At 51.4% G+C, this 17,820-nt stretch overlaps 7 protein-coding genes across 7 annotated transcripts; 4 read left to right on the top strand and 3 right to left on the bottom strand. All coding sequences in view use genetic code 12, as the record gives it.

Annotated features, from left to right (window-relative positions):
• Positions 1–348: 348 nt before the first annotated feature.
• LRO1 (phospholipid:diacylglycerol acyltransferase) lies at positions 349–2,334 on the bottom strand (the record flags this gene model as incomplete). The annotated part of the gene is made up of 1 exon (XM_034154345.1): positions 349–2,334. One exon carries the CDS (start codon positions 2,332–2,334, stop codon positions 349–351), a length of 1,986 nt encoding a protein of 661 aa, XP_034013445.1.
• Positions 2,335–3,141: 807 nt separating this feature from the next.
• Positions 3,142–3,921, bottom strand: DIURU_001765 (uncharacterized protein; the record flags this gene model as incomplete). The annotated part of the gene is made up of 1 exon (XM_034154344.1): positions 3,142–3,921. One exon carries the CDS (start codon positions 3,919–3,921, stop codon positions 3,142–3,144), a length of 780 nt encoding a protein of 259 aa, XP_034013444.1.
• Positions 3,922–5,495: 1,574 nt separating this feature from the next.
• On the top strand, positions 5,496–6,437 carry NRM1 (Nrm1p; the record flags this gene model as incomplete). Its single annotated transcript, XM_034154343.1, has 1 exon — positions 5,496–6,437. The coding sequence occupies one exon, from the start codon at positions 5,496–5,498 to the stop codon at positions 6,435–6,437; it is 942 nt and encodes a 313-aa protein (XP_034013443.1).
• Positions 6,438–8,308: 1,871 nt separating this feature from the next.
• Positions 8,309–8,974, bottom strand: ERG2 (C-8 sterol isomerase; the record flags this gene model as incomplete). Its single annotated transcript, XM_034154342.1, has 1 exon — positions 8,309–8,974. One exon carries the CDS (start codon positions 8,972–8,974, stop codon positions 8,309–8,311), a length of 666 nt encoding a protein of 221 aa, XP_034013442.1.
• A 1,011-nt stretch (positions 8,975–9,985) lies between these two features.
• DIURU_001762 (uncharacterized protein) lies at positions 9,986–10,921 on the top strand (the record flags this gene model as incomplete). Its single annotated transcript, XM_034154341.1, has 1 exon — positions 9,986–10,921. One exon carries the CDS (start codon positions 9,986–9,988, stop codon positions 10,919–10,921), a length of 936 nt encoding a protein of 311 aa, XP_034013441.1.
• A 1,122-nt stretch (positions 10,922–12,043) lies between these two features.
• DIURU_001761 (uncharacterized protein) lies at positions 12,044–13,561 on the top strand (the record flags this gene model as incomplete). Its single annotated transcript, XM_034154340.1, has 1 exon — positions 12,044–13,561. One exon carries the CDS (start codon positions 12,044–12,046, stop codon positions 13,559–13,561), a length of 1,518 nt encoding a protein of 505 aa, XP_034013440.1.
• A 1,866-nt stretch (positions 13,562–15,427) lies between these two features.
• On the top strand, positions 15,428–17,077 carry HGC1 (cyclin; the record flags this gene model as incomplete). The annotated part of the gene is made up of 1 exon (XM_034154339.1): positions 15,428–17,077. The coding sequence occupies one exon, from the start codon at positions 15,428–15,430 to the stop codon at positions 17,075–17,077; it is 1,650 nt and encodes a 549-aa protein (XP_034013439.1).
• Between the last annotated feature and the right edge of the window lie 743 nt (positions 17,078–17,820).

Raw genomic sequence — 17,820 nt, 5'->3', positions numbered from 1 at the left:
AAACGATGAAGAAAAGAACAACTAGATGAACTTAGCAATATTGGTTGTAGATCAAAATTTGCAAAACACACTTCGATAATAGTCAATCAGCTTCAGAAAATTTGTCGTTCACGATTTTAAAAAAAAAACGAAAAGTTCCAATACAGGCGTTAATAGTATGTTATAGTTGGTGGGGGTGAGGCATCGGTTGCAGGCTGTAGATGTCATGTACATGCGTGTGCGATGCATGGAATACATGTACATTCACTAGCCACACGTAGCCTCATCCAAGCCAAAGCTAACTCAATATCATTAAGAATTAGTCGACAATTGTTTCCATTATTTATTTGCCTTATAGTGAGAGTCTATCTAGAGTTCGATGCGGGCCATGATATCTTTTAACGAACTGACATAGCGGTTTTCAATTGAGGGACCGTCGCCAGCGGCTACCCGCAACACCAACTCGTTAAGTTCCGCCAGTCCCAAGATGTCGACGTGGTCAGCAGTCTTAGCACCGCCTCTGATATCGAACCGGTCAGGCTCGTCCTTAATTTCGACGATGGTCACCTCGATCCCCGCCGGGTTATACCGCGATAACTTACCCTTTTGCCACTCGTGGCACATGGCGTGGGTCATGAGGGACACGGTGCCGTCGCCGTCACCAAATAAGATCAGTTCCGACAGGTCGGCGTCGATGATCATGTCGAGGCCGGTGTAGTTGGCGGCCTTGGTGTAAGTGTAGGCGCGCTCAGTGGCTTTGCCGACACCGTAAAAGCAGTAGATCTTCATATCGGGAGCGTAGGGTAATCTCAGCTCCAACGGGTTCAGCCAGTACTTGTGGTGCTGGTCGTTGTGGTCGAGTTCGTGCTCGGTTTTGGCGAGGCCAAACGAGTAGTGTTCGCGGACGCGGTTGGAGTACCACTGGGGCGACTGGCTAAGCAACTTGTCGATGGTTTCGTCGACGGTGTAGTTGGCCAGGTCGGCGCCGTCGTTGTAGCGTAAAAATTTCCCGAAGGTGCCGTGGTTGGGCTCGTTGTGTTCGTCGATAGTGTTTAATTCGTCTTCGCCAAGCTGAGGGTCATCGGGAGCTTGAGTGAGGTCGCCCCAGATGGTTTTGCCACCTTTAGGGAACATCAGGGCGATACCGCCGAACGAACGAAGCATCACCACCCGTTCTTTACGGCTAAAGAACTTTTCAAGCCCATAAACGGCGACGGCGTTTAATTGGACGGTGTCCTTCATTTCCCCCGAGAGCATCGCCGTAATCGATTTGGGAGTACCTAATGACGAGCCACTAATGTCAACAACTGAGGCAATGTGGTCATTACACCAGGAAGAGCCCCCGTTACCATAGTGTTCGCCACTGGCTTCCACCCATTTGAGGAAATAATAAATCACCTGCGACCCCATCAGGTGGCCGACAAGCACCAGTTTCTTACCCAGGTGTTGCAAGGCAAGCTCAATACTCAATTTAAGCTTGGAGAAATAGCCATCACGTAACTCTAGGTCGAGGTAGGCGAGACGCCAGTCGTAGGCGGCCAGCACCATGTTATTGGGCCCGTAGCCAAGCACCGAAAGATTCTGTAAGATTTTATTCCAGATCCAGTATCCCGCCACAAAGAAGTCGGCGGCTTCGAAACCCTGGGCGGCTCTCACTCTAATATTTGGCGGATCAAGCCCCGTCTCGGTATCGAGCATCACGTGCTTTAACCAACACGCTTTATCGAGGACCATGGTTCTAAGCATGTAAAATGACCCCCAGAGCCGTTTTCTGAAGTGGGCGATCAGGGGACAGTCGCCGTCGGTCAGTGTGCCCCACAGCTCTAACCCCGTCAGAATGACCCCCGGGACCATCACCACGTTATAGTCAGTGGATAAATTGCGTTCGGCGACCATTCGGCGGCCGACACTGAACAGTTCTGCCAGGCCGTGCGAGCTTTGGTTCGACGAAAGGAAATCGTAGTCGGAAATGATATTGGTGAGTCCCAGCGGCAAAATGTCTCGCCAGTCGTCAAAAAGATCCTGGACGCTTTCAAAGGTGACGAGGCGATCCAATTCCAGCTTTAGCGAAGGGTGGGACACCGTGCTGAAGAATACCGTGAGTAAAAGGCCAAGCACGGCGCCCAACACAAACACGACGCGTCTCAGCTCGTGGAGACGCTTTTTCAATTGGGTTTTATCCTGCTGGAGCCGTTCTTTGATATGTTCCTTGTCATTGGGAAGGCGTTCTTTCAGCTGGTCGGCGGGGGAGTCCGGGGAGTCCACGGCTTCCAGGTCGTCGTCGACGTCGACGGTACGTGGTCGTTGTTGTTGGTGTGCCTGTTTCAGCGTCTGTTTGCGGTTGGTGACACCCATGGTAGGGGCTAGTGGAGTGGGGGGGTAAGGTGGGTGGGGAGGGTCGGCTATCGAGAGGCTTCTGTCACGTGTGAATTTTTCACGGGAAAGTTGCGCCGGCTACCACGGAGACATTCACTAGCCGAGACGGAAAAGGGGAGCCTAAACACAATTTAAAATGGTTATTGGTAGTGGGGGAAGTTAATTTTTTAAGCATTGGGTTGGAGTTTTTAAATTGTCACAATATTTGGGTGAGATTTTGTGTGGGTAGCAACGAGTACTGAAGATCGTGTACAATTGTGAGAAATATTTACAATTGCCGTGACAAAAAGGAAGGTGATCACAAGATCGACTCCTCGGGGTGGCAAACACTGATGGGTACGTGAAGTGAAAAGAGATAGGATACTAATATAGATGGCATTAGACGTGGAACTAACCCTCTCTTACAGGGTCCATAGGTGGTTCTTACACTTTTTAGCAAAACAACTAGTGGTTCAAATAATTGATAGAATTAATTCCACGACAGCAAATCATATATTTTGAATCATGATGAATACTTGATTAATATTTCAAGAGTATTTGTTGAATATTTACTGAGTGTTTGCTACTTCCATTTGCTGATCGTTCAGCTGATACTCTTCACATCGCTAATGTTGAGATTGATCCATAGCCATGATCTGAAATAGCTATTCCAGGTTTTAATTGAGTAACTCACTAGAATCGACGTATGTTATTTTCTTTTGGATGGCTGTCCATAAAGGGAAGCAATATTTTGAGGAATTAAAAATGGGTCATAATGGCTAGGCTCCAGGCCTTGATCATCGTCGCCTATGCTAGAGCATCCATGGTATAATCATAGTCAATACCAGGACACACACTAGCAATAAACTTCAAAAACACCACGAGATAATGATCGGCTCTTACCCCGCCACTTTCCTTCGCATGAGCCATCATTACCCTCATTACGTTAGCGTGTTTACACGGATGGATCAGGACCAGGGTTGTCGCCGTCGCCACGGGGAGTTTTTCGATTGTCAGCGTCTTATCCCGGTAATCGGCATTGATATCTTCAAACATTTGTTGTGGGGTTAACGGGACGCCATCGCCTCCGTAGCCCACCAAATACATCTTCGGAACCCGGTACAGCGTCAGGTAGGTGATGTACATGTCGTATTTGCGCAATTTCGAGTCATTATTGACTATTTCCATATCGTCGAAATCTGCCAAATCGTCGTCATTAGCATTCATAAGCGCCTCCATATCAGCTATTTCGTCATTGACAGCATTAGCAGTAAGCTGAGGAGCGGCTACCTGGATGATATCGTCATCATCGTCGCCATTTTCGTCGAAATGGACCTCGGTTAACGCCGAGGCTCGTTGCACCAGTGGCACTTTGCGGGTGACGAGGAACTGTTTATCTGGCGGTAAGAACGGTTTTTGGAGCTGCGGAGGCAGCAGCCCCCACTGCCACGTAGGGAATTTGGCCACGAGAAAGTCGCCGGCGGCGATAAACTCGTCGGGGGAGAGTTCACCCTTTTCGTCGAAATTCAGCGTGTTGTTGATCGGAGTCAAATACTCGCGCCACAGCGAGAGCTTTGAACGGAGCATACCAGCAATTAATTGATCAGAAAGTGGTTTGTAGTGGTGGTAAATTGGTAGAAGCAATGGGTGGTGGTTGGTGGTGAGTGAGGCGTGAGCGATTGTAGCACTGATGATCGTGGCGCAGGGCTCGTGGCGTGCACCGTCACCAACTATAAAGCTGGGTGACCTAGGGGCTGGCTGACTAGAGGGAATATTGAGGTTTAGTGAGCCAATTGAGGTGACTTAAAGTAAATTGGGTTAATTGGAATTAGTAGAGGATAATTATTATTTGATTAGAGTCAATTATCGCAGTTTATTTCCTTATCGTATATGGCCAAATTTGGGTGGCAATTAATAGAAAAGTCACCAGGTAGTGCCAGCTCAATCTCAATCAAATATTACCTACCAGAAACATGTCTTCATATTAGAACTACCAGAGAAACAAAACATCAAAGAATTTAGTTTGATTCCAATAGAAGATGAACTCCAAATCAAATACATCTTGAAACCCAGTCAAGTTTTATACAATAGAATCAGGTATAAACGCTGCCCTCTTCGTTAATTTCCCGGTTTAGTCAATTATCGGCTAGCGCCACTTGGTGATCTTGGGGGGCGGGGGTGGGGGGGAAATGGTGTCACGTCTAGACGCGTCCGCGTCATGAGGCTTCCGAGAGAGACCGGTGGCGTCATGGCGCGGCACCTCTGATAAAAGCGAGTGGCAACCAGCAAGTTTGATACCTATCGTAAACTGCTTGTTTCGTAAAGTGTTTCGTAAACTGGTTGTTTCAGGTGTTGCTGTCGTTTATGGCAATGACGGCAATTTGGGGCGGCACTGGTAGCGTGGTGTAGGCTGTGGGCAGTACTGAGTAAATCATGCACCTCTCCGTCGTAGTAACAAGAGTCATGCCAGTTCCCAGGGCTGCATAACCAGGGTTTAAACTTTTAGCACCGAAGCCCTGAGGAATTCCGAGGTAGACCATTAGCTTCAATAAAGTCAATAGACGAAAATTGAATAGAATTTCTCAACGGGGACAGCCGTGGCTGTCCCTATAATTGTCCCCGCCCCGCCTAGACGCGTCTCGGTCGACGACACAACAAGCCCGCACGCGCCCTGGCAAAACGCACCCTTAAACGACGCGTCAGCAACACTAGGTGGAATTTGCTCAGTTTTCCGCAAAATTGGAGCAACGGCACCTGATGAGGGTGTTTTAGCATTACCAATTATGAAACATGATACGAAACAAGCACCACCAAATAAAACTAACACGCTCTACACCCTCCCTTCCTCTGTCTTCTCCCTTTGTATCTTTCCCCAACCCCTTCGTATGCGCGTGGTGCCCGTTCCCTATTGGGGCCCTCACATAAACAAAAAATCACATATATATAGGCGCTGGCACCCCTCCCGCCCCATAGCGGCCGAAAATTTCTGTTCCATCCCCAAACTCCAAAAACTAAAACCAAAACCAAAACAACCAAGCATTTACCCAGCCAAAACCTTATCCCTTACCTTGGCTGAAACAACCTTCATTTTGTCATTTCCCATACACCATCCAGTTTCCCAAAACCCGATTTTCCAAACACAATTTGAAACAAAACATATAATGACTCGTGTGGCGTTGGCTCCCATTAAGGACTCCCAGTTGAACCTGGCCCCCAACACCCCGCTCCGCAAACAACCGAAAGTGCTGGCGCTGCTGACACCGGTGGTGAAACCAGTGGTGAAACCGCTGCTGTTGTTTCGGACCAGTCCCCGCAAATCGCCGACGAAACTCTCGGTGTTTCGCTCGCCCCACAGCCAGCGCGTCGATAAGGCCGCCGGCCAGTTGCGCCGCCAGTTGCAGATGGCGGTGCTGCGAGTGAAGGCGCTGGCCCCGCCGCTGGCGCTGTCAACGCCGGCGCCATTAACGCGCCCTTCGTCGGCGCCGACAGTGTCGACCCTCGCGGCGTTGGCACGGGCGCTGCCGACGCGGCGCCATTCGCGCCCTAAAGTGTCTTTAACTTCCATCGCCCGCCGCCGTCTCCGCATCTACCGGGTGAAGAAGACGCTGCTGTTCTACCAGCTGCTGCTGCTGCCTCTGCGCCTCCCGCTTACCGGCGCTAAGGTGAGTTTGCCCCGCATCGCCTGCCACGACATGGACCACCAGCGGTTCATTTTACCCTACGCCGCCGCCGCAGCGCTGGCGGCGGGGGCGCAGCCGTTGCCGCTGATCAATATCATTTTGAAGACGCCGATCCGCAACGCTCAAGGGAGGGCGCCGGCGCCGGGGGCGCTGATGGCGCGGTCGCGCCTGGCGCTGCTGGGGGCGCTGGCAGTGGCGCCCCGCGACGCGTCGTCGCTGTCGGCGGCGCTGACCGAGGACACCACCATCGACGACGACGACACCACCATTGCCAACGTCACCGCCACCGGCGACGACCTGGCGGTGAAGCGCGCCGAGCGCCGGCGCCCCGTGCTCACGCTGCTGCCGCTTCAAAACCCGTTGGGTACGCCTAGTTCATTTCTGGTGGCGAAACTGCTTTTACAATTAGCGGGGAACATGTGAAACCAGTGGTGAAACCAGTGGTGAAACAACTGGTGGAACTACACCTGAAACAAGAAAAAACACTGGTAGTAATGCCGTTATAGATTATGACCCTTAATAGATACGAATTAAAGCGAATGCTAGTTTGCACTTGTCACGTACACGGCGCCAGATGGGGTAGTGTTTTTTGGCGCGAGTGGCGCCGCCCTTGGGCGCTTGGCAGCATTTGAAGGCCATAGTAAATCTGGTAATATCTAAATATAAACATTCCCCAATTGGGTCATCAGAATCAAGAAGAATGGAGAAAAATTGAATCAATTGCGACTGTCACAGCTTGCTACTAAGTGAAACGTGTTTCAGTTAGTAGTTTTAGTTTTGTAGGGGACGCGTCGCGTTGGAGAGCGCTGGCTGGAGAGCGCGTTCAGCGCCGCCGCCGTAAATAGCGCGGTGGAGCTGGCTGAGCTCGTTGGTGGGTGTGGGGGCACAGGTCATCGCGCGCGCGCGCGCGCGTTGTCAGTTACGCGTGGATCTCGGGTCGACACGCGAGGTCTATAACGGCGCGGGGTTAAGGGCGAGCCCACCCACATTTACCACTTGGCGCTTACGTAATCGAGGGCACCAAACTCTCGTAGCGATCGCCACTGCGTCGAACCGACAAGGTACCCACCACCACAGCTGAAACTAGGTATGATAACTTATGAAACACTAGTTGTTACACGCTAGAGAAATTGTGGAGTGAGACATCAATATTTACAAAAGTTTGAATTTTTCTAAAGTTTACGTTTTCGCCCGACGTGGTTATTGGATGAACATCTAGGTTCGCGAACCCGATTGGGGTTGTCACTAAGAATAGATCGAGCCATTGTTTATTGTAGAGAAAAAACTACTATTTGTGGATGAAACCGACACAGGCACCGACACAGGCACGGATACAGGGGGCGGATACAGGGGGCGGGTGACACCCAAAACAAGCGGCGGTGCGAGTTTTGGTAGTGGGCGACGGCGGTAACCCGTATATTTACCAAAACAATGCACACGCAGCGCGATGAGCATGTACAGGGTAAACAACACAAACCCGCCGTGTTTTCTTTTTTAGACTGGGGGAAGCAGACGTTTACGAGGCAAACGCCAGGGTCCGTGTAAACAAACCTACGTGACAGCTGTGACGAGCGTGACAGCTGTGACGAGCGTGACCATTGAACATAGTAAACTCAGGTACACTAAGTCAAACGAAGACCACAAGGAGTCATAGGAGTCATAGGAGTCAAATTCTGATAGGAGTTCTGATCTAGCCATTACCAACAAAAATTTAGTAGACTTTGAGTCAGAAAGTACGGCTGAACGATGGCCCAGAAACATGTGTTGACTGTGACATGAGCTTTAACAATGACAGTAATTGAACTAATTGCGTAACATTATCATAGTCAATTGAAATCATCTTATGTGAATTTGCTTGTTCAAGTGGATAATCTTCTTTAATGGTGGATCTAATTTTCCCAACAATCTTCGCGTTTGACTTCTTATGAGAGGCATGACTCGTCAAACAAAATGATAGGGAAATACAGAGTAGTATAGAATTACAAACTTGACACTTCAAAGATATACATCTGTCATTCGTATCCTGATATATTCTCTCTATTCAGATTACCACCTAGGCCCTTCTAATGTAACTATAATGAATTCGGTGGTGGAGTCTCGTATCCGATAGATCAAGTTAAACCTAAGACAGTAGTACATTATGAAATATGTGTTCTCTAGCTGATTAAGCAGTGACTCATTCAGTACGTTTACTACTGCAATTGATCTCCCCCATAGCTTTGAACTCAATGACCTTAACACAAAATAGGGAACGTCTTACCGTATACTATCTCTATATGACTTTATATTATCCTTTAAAACTTGCCGCGGAGCAAGTGGCCGACCATATCTTTCGCGGTCAACCGGCAGGTGTGGTACAAGGTGCGGAAGTCCCAGGTGGAGAAGAACGTATCCAAAAAGCCGAACGGTAACATCAGCGGGATCCAACCTTGGGCTAATTCGAGAGCGTAGCCACCCAGAGGCATCAGGTACTGCTTCACTTGGCCCTTAATCAAATGGTGGACGTCGCCAGGGTAGTATATCTCCGGTTGGAGCTCATTGGCAAACGCCGCCTTTTGGTGGCCGGTAAGGATGTGGAACCAGTCGTCGGCAAAGTGGACCCCAGTGTGACCTTCAGTACCGGTGGCAGTACCAAAAAAGATCAAGTATTCCGAGATCAGGGCGTGTAAAATGAACATTTGTCCCATGGCCCCACCGGCATTGTTAAACACCCAGTCGTCGAAATTGAGCTCGTTAATCAAATCGGGGTACTCTTGTTTGATTTTCGCCCCCAAATCAATCATGATCTCGGTCGAGTTTCCTTCCTTACCGTGGACATCCAACGTTTCGTGGACTAATCTTTCGAGCACGGTTTGGTCGAGCTGGTAGTTTGACGGGAGCCAGTGGTAGTAGAGCCAGTCGAACACCTGGAACACGAGGTAGGGGACGACGACAAGCAACGCCAACCGCAACAACTTCATATTGGTGGGGGTTGGTTCCAGCTAAGGTGTTTGTATATATAATCGATGGGCGGCTATACGAGGCATACGACGCGCAGCGCGACCAGGCACTATGTGTAGGAAAAGAACCACTGGAATATGAGAGGTGGTGGCTATAACTCTAAGGAAAGTTGAGAAAAATGAAGTAAAAAAGTGAAGTATCCGTTTCAATATAAGGAAGGATGAAGTGGATGAGGTTTGGGTTAATTTTATACGACTTATTTGGTTGATTTTGGCGCAGTTTACCTAGCTTTTGGCGCGTCGGGGTGGGCGCTGAGGTAAGCGCGATCTCGAAGCTAAACGATGAAGAAACAGCTTGGCACGGTACCAGCCACGCGGATCAATCCTATATCGATCAGACCAACTTTCGACTGATCCAAGGGGATGAAAGAAACGAAATCTAAAATGGAATTAAAACCTTGATCTACGATTGTCAATAAATCTCCGTTTAGATTCATATCTGACGATCATCATTCAAAGTTAATATTGACACGTATTGGAGGGTGATGCCATCGAGTCCAGCCTATTCAAGGAGGTAGCTCCACTATTACTCAGACCAATTTAAAATTGTAAAAAATGGGCCGATTCAATTTTATTATTCATTTAAGTGGATTATACCCTCGTGGTTGTCAATGGGACCATTGGACCACAAGAACTAAGACTAATTTAATTATCTTGCCCCATTACTCGTGATCCTCACACCCCTCGAACTTCTCATAGACGGTTCTCTAATTTTCTATAATAGTATTCATTATGGTGTTTGTCTCTTGAATATTAGTAGTGGTGGTAACCAGTAAAATTTTTTATGAGCCCTTCGACTCCACGTCGTCGTAATCGTCGCTGGTTTCCCCACCAGTTGTCGTCATTGTGCTGCGGTGGGGCGCACTCCGAAAAAAACCACCCTCTACTGGGGCGGCGCACTCCGGACTCAGCGGGAGCGGGCTCCGACAGAACCGAAATCCTCCCACTACCACCGCCACTACAACGACTCAAATGACAAGCTTACCCGACCAGTTCACTGGTAAAGACGATGCCTACTTGATTGACCACTTGCCGCAAGCAGTGGACCGGCTCACCACCTATACCGTCGCCGACCCCGTGGTGGCGCTGCTCGTACGTGTGATCCAGGCCAGCCACTACGCCGCCACCCCGGACTGGGAACAGGCATTGCTGGTTGCAACGAGTGCCCCGGAGTACCAGCAGTGCCTTGACCAGCAGCTGACACGGCTAGCGGCGGCGTACACGGTGGCGCTGGCGACGGACCAACATACGGAACACCAGGTGTTTGGCGCTAAACGCGTGGTGGAATTGATCAATAAGAAAGTGCTTTCGGTTAACAGTTTACCACAAATTGAAGGGATTGAAGTGGTGGCGAAACCGATCTTTTATAAGATCATCCAGTTGTTGATTTTGGCACCTCCCGACCACCGATTGGCCAGTGTCGTCCAGTTTATTCGTCGGCACTATAAACCCGATCCGGAATTGGAAGGGGAACAGTTTGAGCCTACGCGGGCCTTACTTGACGACGTCTTGAACGATAAAGTGATCCAATTGGACGCGTTGCTGGAGTTCTTGACCCGCCGCGATGCGCTGATGGTCCTCGGCGGTTCGATTCTGCGGCTTATCATTGGCGTGGGAGCTCAAGTATGGGTGACTAACATCGTCGAACTGAACCTCATGAGAGTGGCGAAGTATTATTCCGAAGTCCTGCTTGATCGCTTACGGGAACTTTTGGGTCTTGTCGATGAACCCATCGATTTGGAACGCATACTAGCAGATATGATTGCCCACGATAAGTTTGGCCGCCCTACGAAACTTGACCAGAACAAAGGCACGGTCGATTTCGGCCCCGTGGCGCCGGCGACGACGAATTCGGGGGTTGCGCAGGTGGTTACTCTTGTGAATGATATCAGCTACGATGTCAAATAAGCGTGATGGCCTTCAGCCAGCACGCCGTCAGAGAAGACACCTGGGTCTACTTCCTATAACCATGTGGGTCTTCTCCGAGACCCCGTGGTGGCATTGAAGAATACAATGGAAAACCGTGAAAGCTGTGAACAGCCGAATGCAGGTACGATACCCGAGGTCAGAAAACAAAAAGATGAATGGACGCGTCTCTCCTATCGCCACAAATATATATATATTCCTCGATTTGTGCCGTGGACCCCTGGGACGCTGTGTGTCTCCGCCTCGACTTTCCGCCTCGCGGCGCGGGTTCGCCCTCCCCTAGGGCACCCCGACGCGTCGCCAGGGTCTGTGCTAACGGCACCCGCTAGCCTCGTACTCCCCTATTATAAGGCGTGATCCGGGAACCAAGGGTGCCTCGGCAAGGAGGTGTGTGGGTGGGTGCCTGTCGCTGGCGATTGCCGACACCACCGTGGAACGTGAGGGGGCCTCGCGCGTGATTAGGGGAGTGGGCAGGGGTAGGTGGAGCCGTGGCCGTGTTATTATAATGGCTACTGATGGTAGGAAAGATAATACACGAGTATTATTGGGAAAAGTAGTAAAGCGCCAGCATCAGACCACACCATCCGTTTATAGTTAATTTGCTATCGAAGCTGATACTTTGGCTATTGGACCCTGGATAAAGTATTAAATTTCAGTATCATTGGAAACACAGTTAACGCCATTGAACTCAAACGATTTTCACTTGTTTTATACCTAACAAGCGTCTGGTTTTGCTTGTCATCGCACCACTACCATGTGGCTGGTGTGTAATTATTCAATATATATTGAGGAACTGCTCAGCCACTAGGTGAACCCTTAGACCCTGAAACGATGAGATCCAAACAATGAAAGCCCCTCTGGAACAATACGACTCTGATTGTTGTGGTGTGACGTGGTCGATAACCAATACGAGAAGTTTAATTGACTTCCGTCACTTCCGTCACTTCCGTCACTTCCGACATCGATAGCGCCGTCACCGCCGTCAGTGCGCGATGCGCGCCACATGCCGTGCGCTGCACGCCGCACACTCACCGCACGAGACATTTCACCATCTCCGGCTCTCCATCTTTCCATACCTCCATTAATCGTCGTCTACAGTCCACCATGGTTAGCGACGACCACGCGGTGGTGGCGGGGACACAGCAGCGGCGGGTGCTGTTTGGCATGGCCGACCGGCGGCGGCTGTTTGAGCCGTTGCTCAGCGCCATTCGCGACGACTACGGCGCCGGCGCTCATGGCGACGACGACGAGGCGGCGCCGGTGGCGGAAATAGCGGTGCCCACCGTCAGTTCCGAGGCCAAACTGCTTTTGTTTAATGCGGTGCCGCTTACGATCACGTTTTTACTCGAATTTTCACTCACGGTGGCCTCAGTGTTCGCCGTGGGCCGGTTGGGCGATGACTACCTCGCCGCCGTCTCCGTGCTGAGTATGACGGCCAATATCACCGGCTACGCTCTTGTCGCCGGTGTCGCCACTTGTCTCGATACTCTTTGCGCCCAAGCGTTTGGCAAAGGCGACGTGGCGGCGGTGGGGGTGGTGTTTGTCAGGTGTACTCTATTTCTCCTTGCGCTCCTGGCGCCCATCGCGCTCTTGTGGTGCAACTCCGAGCGCCTCCTCGTGGCGATGATGGGCGCCGATAAGCGCCCCGTGTGCGCCCTCGCCGCCGACTACTTAAAAGTGGTTTCCGTGGGTCTCCCCGGGTTCATCCTTTTTGAAAACGGAAAGCATTTCCTTCAAGCGCAGGGGATCTTCCACGCCACCACCTATATCCTCATCGTGTGTGCTCCCCTCAACGTGGCGCTCACGTATACCCTCGTCGCCCACCCCCGGTTTGGCCTTGGTTTCATCGGGGCGCCGTGGGCGGTGGTGATCACCAACTGGGCGATGTGCGCTTTGACGTACGCCTACATTTTCTTGGTTGACGGCTACCAGTGCTGGCCAAAATACTCGATCACCGATAAGATATACTGGCAGCGGTGGCGGCGCGTCATCGATTTAGCCATCCCCGGCATCGTCATGGTCGAAGCGGAATGGATGGCGTTTGAAATTATAACGTTCACCGCTGCCCGCTTAGGAACTCAGGTGCTAGCAGCGCAAACGATATTGCTGACGACGTGTATCTTGCTTTACCAAGTGCCCTTTGCCATTGGCATCGCCGCCACCACCAGAATCGCGTGGTACGTCGGCGCCAATCGCGCCGCGGCGGCGCAAGTGGCGGCGCGGGCGACGATGGCGTCGCTGGCCGGGTTAGGCGTCATCAACGCCGCCGTCCTCTACCGCTGGCGCCGGTGGTTTGCGGGCTTATACACCCGCGACCCCGAGGTGATCGAGATCGCCCTGGCGGCGATGGCGATCGCGGCGTGGTACCAGGTTTCAGACTATTTGCTGTGCGCCACCGGCGGCATTTTGAAAGGTCAGGGGCGGCAGAAGATCTCGGGGTACATCAACGTCGCCTGCTTTTACGGGGTGGCGCTACCCTTAGCCCACTGGTTGGGTCTCTCGCGCCATTTGGGGCTCAACGGGTTGTGGATGGGGATGGTGGTGGGGCTCTATTTGATCGCCGGATTGCAGTACTATTTTGTTCGGCGTTCAGATTGGAAGCAAATAGCCTTCAATTGTTAAATAGAGGCGACCATAGTGTTTCCACCACCCATATTCCATTGCATAGCATCACTCTCAAACCAATAAGGAGCCCTCCATAGCGGTGTGTGCCCACGATATTTGAGAACCAAGCACACAATTCGCTTTTCAATGATATCTTCGAGTAAGATGAAGATCATAAAGCGTCAGTTGTCATTAATCGCAGTCTTCAATCACCCAGAGATCATATAGTAATAATCTAACAGACGCTTAGCATTCTTGGAACGACTCTCTTGACTATCAACAATTTTCACTCACTTGCTTTCAAAACAACACTAACTTATTGTCAATTTGACCAACGTACACTTCATCTCCATGGCGCACGAATAGAGACAGAAGCTGTGGCCCACGAGTAGTCATCGCTGGAATGGAGAATGTGGTACAAAGCACGGGCCCACATATGGCCACTAGCACAAATCGACCAGAGACAGCCTTGCCAAGTGTGTGCATTGGCGCCACAACACAAAGCGCTAGGGCACGCTTAGTGAGTGTTCATCGGTGCCGCAACTCGTAGTTGAAACAATACGACGCCTAGTCATTGTTTGAGTTGGAGTAATGCGTGTCTTAGTGTCATGTTGTCGTCCGTGTTCCGAGTCAACTAGTTTAGCGTCGTCTAAAACACGTTTTAGAAACGTGTCACCGGTGCCGCCAGAGAATGCCTAATCTTACATAGTTAGCCAACTCTAGTATTAATTAAACCCGCACGTGTTATGCCGCGTCTGCTGCTGCTGCTGCTGCTGGTGGCTGCCGCGGTGGTCCACCCCCGGCGCCGCCCCACAAATTTTCGGGGAATGTGTGAGCTGGTTGCGAGCCCCGGCAGGCGATGCTCGCGGCGAAACGGATGAGACACCCACACCCAACTGTAAGGGGGAATCTGTCCCATTTTGTGAAACCACTGACCCCGCCACGAAGGGTATGCACCACCAAAAAGTCACGAATTTCGAACATGACCAACAACAGCCCATTTCAATTTGATGAAACAGGTTTCATCTCACCACCATCACCTGACCCCTCCTATATATATCGCTCGTAGCCGGCGCACTAACAAACAAAAACCCCCCTAGTCATCCATTCCCCGCCCCTCCCAGCCACGCCATCAACAAACCCAAATACCCTACTCAATGTTCTGCTATTATTTTGCCACAATACCCCTTTACTTCCTCCTGCTCTCTGGCTGGTCCTCCCCTAATGGGTGATGAGCGTTTGTTGTCATTGACTACACGATACACCCCCCACACCAAAATTAGCCGAGCGCCACCCACTAAGCCAGACTAACAGACGTTGGCAATGACTACACCAACTACACCGACTAAACGTCCAGGAATCATGAAACTAAAGGCAACACAGGCAAGCACACTAAGCCATCATTGGATCGTCATTGTCTGATGGATGGTATCTGGTGACCAATGGGGTTATACTTGGAGGCTATCAGAGGCTGTTCCCGGTGGGGCAAGTGGACATGCCCCAAGCGGGCACCCGCCGTTTCCGGACGGTCTGCGGCGCCGCGCCCCGCATAGACAAATTATTTTCCTCCCATGGGTATTTTGTCGGTGTGCGCCCTGCCCACACACTGTGTGGTCCCTCCCCCATAGCAGAGATTATTATTATTTTCTGCGCCCACTCCCAATGGGGCAGCGCTAAAGTACATAAAGGGCCGCCGCCCCAACCAGCCGACTAACCACTGACGCCAATACCTCCCCAACCCCTACCCCTTCATCCCTCCCCCGCTACTGCTCCATTCATCGCTACGAGCGCTCCATTCACAGCCCCCACCTTCATAAGGAACTCATACCCTGTGACTGCTTGTTACTCCCCTCAGTCTCCAATACCAATACTCCTTATACTCGCATGAAACCCCGTTTCTGCCAGTACGAGTACCCCCGCGGCGTCTACGCCCGCGAGGTCGCCACCCACACCCACTCCGTCGGCGAGTACGACCGCGACATTTACGACACGATGATGGCGCAAATTGCCGCTAACCGACCAAATGTCGAGCTCTATCGTCAGCAGCCGTACCTCACGCCTGCCATCAGGTCTAAGCTCGTCGATTTTTTGCTTAAAATGGCGGTGCGCTTGAAGATTGTCCCATTTGTATTTGCCAAAGCCGTTCGCTTGTTTGACCGCTACTGTCTGAAACGGATAGTACTCCTCGACCAGAGCCAGCTTATCATCACCACTTGTTTGTGGATCGCGGCCAAGACTCAGGGCGGCAATAACCATTTCGTCAATTTGGCCAATCTCGATAAAGTACCCTCGGTACGCACCATTTCCGACCTTGGCTACGGCGCCGGCGGCAAGTTTATCGGCCCTACTGAAAGGTTTAGGCTTCCAAAGCTCCACGAGTTGGTAAAGCTCTGTGGCGCTAAATGCAATTACGACGCCGGCATGTTTAAACAGATGGAAGTGCACGTGCTTCTGACCCTCGAGTGGGCCACTAACGACCCGGGCGTCGACGAGTTCCTCATGCTGCTGGCGGAGTTTTGCACCATCCCCTCCGTCGTCCACAGCGACGGCCACCACGGCCACCCTCTCCTGTTAGGGGAAATGGCGCTGACAAAGCGGTTTTTGGCCTATGTCGCCCACTACTCGTTTGACCTCTGCGACGTCCACCCGGTGCATTTAGCCCACGTCATCGGCGATATCGTCAACGACACCTTCAATTTGACCCCAGGACACCCCAGTTTCCAGCTGGTAGGACCCATACTAGAATTGGGGGCGCCGTTGGACTATACCACTTATAAGCTGATCAAAAAGCACGTGGTCAAACTGGTATTGGCGCTGCTGGAGTTTATCCTTAAGCTCTTTGCCCTGAAAGGACCGCAATACCTCTACCACCAGGTGTGTCTCGCCTATAAGTTTGGCGCTAGCCACGAGTCGCCGTTGGCTACGGCCGTGGTGGCCCCCCGGCGTCCCCTCGGCGTCACCAATGCTGTTGCTGCCACTGGTGCTGGCGCCGCTACCAATGGCCACAGACGACCGCTGGCAGTGTCCCCAGTGGGAATGGCGGCGGCGGCGCCGGCGCTGCCGCTCGAGCGCAAGAAGCCCTACCCATACACACCACTGCCGTACCAGGCCTACCCCCACCTGAGCCAGGCGCTGGTGCTGAGCGTGCTGTCGCTGCTGGCGCTGGCGCTGGCGCTGATGCTGCTGCTGATGCTGCCGATGTTTGCTGCTCCACACTACCGGGCGCTGTCGTCGCCCCAACGCCGGGCGCCCCTGGTTACTACTACTCTGCACTCGCTGCGCCAACAACACCAACAACACCAACAGCAACAACAGCAACAGCAGCAGCTCTACAAGCTCCCCAGCCTTCCACACAACGGCATCTTTGTCCACTCCCACCAGCACTTGTCGCAGACATCGCTCACGCTGCTGGCGCTGCTGGCCTATGGCGACGACGCCACCGGCGCCGATTTGTTTGAGTACGACTACGTTCGCCGCCAGGGCATCCTGACCCCGTTACTGGAAAACGACTCCCCCATCTTTATCAAGCATTAGCTTAGCCAGAAAGCTGGTGATCAAGCTCCTCGCATTGTCCTATCAACTAATACTATCAACTACCCTCTTTTCACGAATACACGACTCATTGAACTTAAGATTATAAACGTAATGACGTAGCGTTTCAATTTGGTGCTTGCCCTGGCCTAATCAGAGAACTACCACTCAGTTCGATGTAGCTAATCATCTTCCCGATTGGGATATACATGGGACCAGGGCTACTAGTACCAACCCGAGGTAAATTGACAAAAGAAACGTTAAACCTCATCGCCTCACGATGTTGGCCGTCGCCTATCTCACCCAGCCATAACACTTTACAAAAAAAGAAGATACCCCACAAATAGAAATTATTGCCGGTTGCATCACTTCCTCAATTTCGCGTTTTTTTAGTGGTGTGGTGACGCCCTCAATTAACCAGATGGTTTACTATTAACAAATGTAGCACAAGTTTACAAGATTACCCTGGACCCCCCCTGAACCCCTGGCAGCGCAGTTTCAGAGACGGTAAAAGGGATTGCCATATTTCTAAGAGTCTATGGCCTAGGGGCATTGGTTGCTGACAACGCCACCCGCAATAGGTGAAGACGACTCCCCAATTTGCCCTGTCACTTTTTAAAATCAGGTGGCAGGGGCTGCTATTCCTATTAGGCGTGGGGTAGCAGTCGACGTACGGTGTGCATATAATCAGTACACAGCATAACCGAAATCCTAATCGAGTAACCCGGTGCACATAAACGGATCCC

This window comes from Diutina rugosa, assembly GCF_008704595.1.
Source record: "Diutina rugosa strain CBS 613 chromosome Unknown scaffold40_size130624, whole genome shotgun sequence".
NCBI classification, from domain to species: domain Eukaryota; kingdom Fungi; phylum Ascomycota; class Pichiomycetes; order Serinales; family Debaryomycetaceae; genus Diutina; species Diutina rugosa.
Note: the sequence above shows the minus strand (reverse complement) of the source record. Positions and strands in the feature narration are given on the sequence as shown.